Here is a 5,038-nt window from a genome sequence, read left to right as displayed (position 1 = left end):
TTGGGTCAGGCTGGTGGAGTGAGGCAGGTGCACAGCTCATTTCATGTTGGCGGACAGGGGACATGAATCCAGGGAAAATGGGTCGGCTGAAGTCGTTTCGTGTTGTGTTTTGAACTGTTAAATGTGGGTGAGAAATTCCTGTTTGGTGTGTTTTTTGACCTGTGTCCCGTTAGCCTGAAAGCAGCTGCTAGTCGTCAGGACATAATCAACATAGCAGGTATTTTAAATGTTTACGGATGGTGTGTGGTTTTAACTGCTGTAATGAAGTATTTTAAGATTAATATTTGTTTCCATCAGAGCATCGGGGCCACTGAGGTTGATTTTCCTTTGCTTTATTGTGTTATGTTTTCCTTTGTCTAGTCCGCCCTGGTAAGTGAGCTGGCAGTGGGCAAAAGATGTGGGGTACTGCCCCTTGGGTGGACTAGCTTTCTCTTTTTATTGGCTCACTTCCCTCAGGGCAGGTCCCAGTCAGTCTTTCAGTGCAGCTTAAGGAGTGACTTGGTTTGTCGTTTGCAGTGAAATGTGTGCATGTGTGCAGATTGAGTGTTGATTCATGGAGTGTGGAAGACTCCTTAGTGAATGTAGTGTGCACCACTGTGACTTTTGTGTACTGAACCCCTGCTTTGTTAGTGACACATGGGAAGTTAATAGTGGGTCTGCGATTTTTTGAATTGTATTTGGTAATAAAGTTTTTTTTTTGGTTTGTCATTCTGTCATTCATTCATTCATTTGTCATTCAGAAATGAAGCTCTGTGAGAAGAGTCAGAATGAAAACATGTGGCCTGTAACTCCCAGAGAGAAGCAGGAAAGTGAAACATCCTCAGAAGGAGAGTCTGATGTGGACTTTATGCTTCCTCTTCTTCCTCTGATGACCAAAATAAAGTGAGAAATAAACTAGATTTCAGATTGTCTCATTATTAAATGATCATTTCATGTGATATGAATCAGATTTTAAATAAAAACTATTAATCTGTCACCTCAGGAGGTTCAAGGTCTTTCTTTGCTAGTTTCCATGTTGCAGTGTTGAGTGTTGACTCCGTGTGTTTGAGTGTTAATGGCTGTCTGTCTCCGTCTCTGTCTTCCAGAAGGTAAAGTGTTTAGATTTCACTTAAAGACCAGTCATCTGTTAGAACAGTTCCAGCCTCACTGCTCAGATATTAGTAGAATTAAACAGCATCTTCATGACGCTGACATTTCACACAGAAAAAGATGAATTCAAAGAAATAAAACCAATGACAACGTACAGCTTTTCATTTCTTTTCTATTTTTTTGGTTTTGTCATTACATACATTGGGTAAATGGTTCATCTTCTAAACTTGTGTCTATGTATTCAATGGTAGATAAGATGTAGATGAACAAACTGAAGTAAATGAACATTAGAGGCCACTCCATGGTTTAACAGGTTCAACAACAGACAATTCAACTATCCATTTAAAGCAAGCCCCAGGAACTGACCATAACATACATGTCATTTTATAGAATAAATATCAGCAAAAGATTCAAAATAACATAGTCTCCCTGTTTTCTCTTGAAAGCAAATGAGCTCAGGGTTGTGAGAGAAGTCTACACGTTAGAAAGGAGAGAAAGTGAGAAAGAAGGAGAAACTTCACACTTGAGATACAAATGGTGCTGGTTATTTGACAACCTGGAGTCTTTCAGGTGTTTCTGCACCAGTTCCATGATAATTGTGTTAACATCATCACATCACATTATCCACTTATTCCACTTTAAACATCCACAGTAAAGCTGCACTACTTTACAACTGACTATAGTGGAGCTTCTTCCTCTCACAATCTGAAGACAGCTTTTACACATTTCAGGTTGGGATTCCTACATTTCCCACTTCACCATTCAAGACAGATGGAAAGAATACGTTAAATACACAACCAACATTCAGAGTATATGAATAAAAAGACAGTTATCAGTGAGTCTAAGACTTAGAACAGATGAAATTAAACGTCTCGTTATCTTGTTTTGTGACCCACTGATGTTCTCCTCCTGTTTCCATGGCTCCAGACATGTCACAGTCGTCATTCTTTCCATCTGAGGCCCAGTTCTTATAGCTGACTACCTCACCACTGACCCAGAACCAGAAATCCAGAGTGCAGGTGTAGCGCAGTCCCAGCCAGACAAAAGGAGTTGAGGCGTTCTTGGCTCTCTCTTGAACCCATCTCTGTTCATCAAGGTTAGTGATGGAGACCAGGTCATTGTAGTTGTCTCTGCAGTAATACAAGGCTTCCTCCCAGGTCTTATTTTCTTTGATCAGGATCACTTTATCTGTTATTGAAAGACATGGTCATGTTGATTAAAGACTTTTAAAAGCATAAAACAAAGTCTCTTTTTATTTGGTGACTTATCTTCAAATTCTGATATTTTGATGCATATCCATGCAGCTCGGAAATAAAATTACAGACTGAATCCAAATATGTTTTTGGGACGTTGTTGTAGTGTAGATTTAATTATGTCTGAAATAATTGTACATTAACTCAAACATAAATAGATGAGTATTGTGGAATAATAGATTCTGGTAGATCTTCAGACAGTTTCCAGTTCTGGAGCTAAATGTGGAGATGTTACTTTATCTTCATGGATCTTTAAAAACTCACCATCATAACAGAAGAAAGGTTTTTGGTCAGTACACTTGGCGTTCTTCCATCTTCCTCCTTCATTCAACATGGTCACTGCACATTTGTCTCCTGGTGACAGAGTCTGATCCCAGTGTCTGAAAGAGGAACTGCTCCCATCTGACCACCTCCAGGTGTCTCTGAACAGGCCGATCCAATATTGTATGTCTTTAACTGTGTCATTGAGTCCTACTTGATCTAACTGGTTGAATCCACTGACCAGGTCTGTGTGATGATCTCTGCAGTATTTCTGAGCATCAATCCAGTTCTTCTCTTCTTTAATCAAATGGATCTTTGTGGTCCACTTTCTGTGGAGTAAACACACAAACATCAATCATAGTCGTCATCAACCGTCTTTGTCCACGTCATGAAATTATCACTAAATAGAAAACTGTTGAATATGAAGGAGAATGATTTTTCTCTCCAAGAGTCTTAAAGAAGTTGAATCAATAATGGTGATGAAAACACACAATCATGTGATCAGAAAGTCCTGCTGATGTCAACTCAACAATAAAATATACTGACTGAACTGTGGCCATATCTCCTACCAGAATTCATAGAATTTAGTTCCCACCAACAGGTCATGTTACTCATGTTATAACCTGTGACCTTCATTATGACTTAGCTGAAAGAAAAATGATGATTCTTCTTTTACGATTGTGTGAACTCTATCACCAATATTTGATTAATCAGAAACAAATGAACAAACAAAACAACCAGAATTATTAGAGACTTATATTCTCACCATTGTAGCAGATACAAGGTTTTAGTTGTGTACATGGGAAATCAATCCATTTGCTGTCTTTCATTCCAACACAGTTCTCAATCATTCCATCTTTATCATTTGGTTCACCATCAGACCATCTTGTTTCATCGTCTTTAAACTCCACTCCAGGTAGAGACCAGTGCCATGTCCTGTTGACATCTGTTCTGTTGTTCAGTCCAATCCAGGCTTCAGTTTTTCTCCCTGTAGATTCTTCAAGGAGTCTCTTCATGTCTGTCATGTTAGACACTGTGGCCAGATCAGTGTAATGTTCTCTGCAGTACTCCTGAGCTTCTGTCCAGGTCTTTGTATCTTCAATATAGTGGTACTGGTAGAGTTGACATGAGATGAAGTAACACTGACCTGAGATCAGAGAAAACACAGACGTAGAGCTGATTGTAAGACAAATTCAATCATTTTATTGACTGTGTTTCAGCCCAGTTTAAATTTCCTCCTTAAGTGAAACTCAAAGACCTGGCAGGGACCAAACAAAGCAACAAAGTAGATGTTTGATGTATCTGTTCACATGTCAAACACAGTGGTGTCAGCTGTTCTACAAATCCTCATCAAGCTGTAATGATTTGTGATTGTGAAGACATATAAAGACATACAGCAGTATGGTTGATGTTGATCTGATCCACTTACCCATCACAATGAGCAGACTCCACTGCATCTTTGCTCTGTTGGATGAAACTGATATTTGCTTTCAGCAGCTTTTCAGAAGGAGAAAAGTGTTTCAGGTTTAATCTGGAGTCTTGCACATAGACTGTGGATTAATCCTAATCAGCTTCAAGCCTGTTGACACAATAACAAAGAGTCTGATGGTGTCACTGTTAAAGCATCGGATCAGGAAGTCTACTTTAAACTCTGCAAGCATCACTTTACATGTCATAGCTCAACAACCAGACACAACTGCAGTAGTTAGATGGTTGTGTTTGACACTTGATGTGAACATATGAGAAATATGGGCAGGAGGACACTGGTCAATTCATTGAATACAAAGTACAGCAAGTTTACTTCATTTTAAAAATGGCTGTTGTAGAATAGACTTGTCTCAGTTGGAACAAATACATCCTCACTGTAGGGCTAGGGTCAATCTATTCAAATCATCTAAATGTATCACATGTGACTTACCTCAGGAATGAATTTAAAGCCAATTAATATGTGTTAAGCTAAATCAAAATTATGATGAACCTCTCTGTTACATATAATAAGGTGTAAAAGAACTTTATTGATGAAGCACTTCTAAAACTAAGGCTAAAAAGTCTCACAACCTACGTACAATAAAAGCAAACAGCAACATCAGCAATAATAAAAGTAAACTAGAAAATTCCCAAGGGGAAATTTTGAACGAGGCTATGCCGCTCGTGCCGACTAATTCAGAGGTCAACGTCGTATCGCAACTATCTGAGGTGGTGATGATGTTTTGTCAGGTTGTCTGAGATCCAGCATTGTGTCAGTAGACAGACCAGAACTGCAGCTGGGCCACTAGTGTCACGTTAATAACGGTCCCCACCCCATTGTACTGCTCTAATGGTCTGTGTAGTCATAATTTTTTGGCACACTTATTCGGATGTCCGGTCAGTGTTGGCTGCACGTTCGGATGTGCGGTAGGCGCAGGTGGTCATACGCTACAGTGGGGTGTTCGTGG

The 5,038-nt window shown here is 39.4% G+C and overlaps 1 protein-coding gene across 1 annotated transcript; it reads right to left on the bottom strand.

The window, feature by feature from the left end:
- Positions 1-1,654: 1,654 nt before the first annotated feature.
- Positions 1,655-4,060, bottom strand: LOC125013437 (macrophage mannose receptor 1-like). Its single transcript, XM_047594157.1, has 5 exons — positions 4,033-4,060; positions 3,478-3,750; positions 3,150-3,168; positions 2,607-2,932; positions 1,655-2,277 (listed from the first exon to the last, which is right to left on the bottom strand). Exons 1-5 carry the CDS (start codon positions 4,058-4,060, stop codon positions 1,931-1,933), a joined length of 993 nt encoding a protein of 330 aa, XP_047450113.1. The 3' UTR covers positions 1,655-1,930.
- Between the last annotated feature and the right edge of the window lie 978 nt (positions 4,061-5,038).

This window comes from Mugil cephalus, chromosome 1, assembly GCF_022458985.1.
Source record: "Mugil cephalus isolate CIBA_MC_2020 chromosome 1, CIBA_Mcephalus_1.1, whole genome shotgun sequence".
Taxonomy (NCBI): Eukaryota; Metazoa; Chordata; class Actinopteri; order Mugiliformes; family Mugilidae; genus Mugil; species Mugil cephalus.
Note: the sequence above shows the minus strand (reverse complement) of the source record. Positions and strands in the feature narration are given on the sequence as shown.

Coding starts and splice junctions, on each gene's coding strand:
- LOC125013437 (XM_047594157.1), bottom strand. CDS start 4,060: ATGCAGTGGAGTCTGCTCATTGTGATGG. Junction 3,751..4,032: donor GAGTCTGCTCATTGTGATGG/GTAAGTGGATCA, acceptor CTCTGATCTCAG/GTCAGTGTTACTTCATCTCA. Junction 2,278..2,606: donor ACCTTTCTTCTGTTATGATG/GTGAGTTTTTAA, acceptor TTTCAATAACAG/ATAAAGTGATCCTGATCAAA.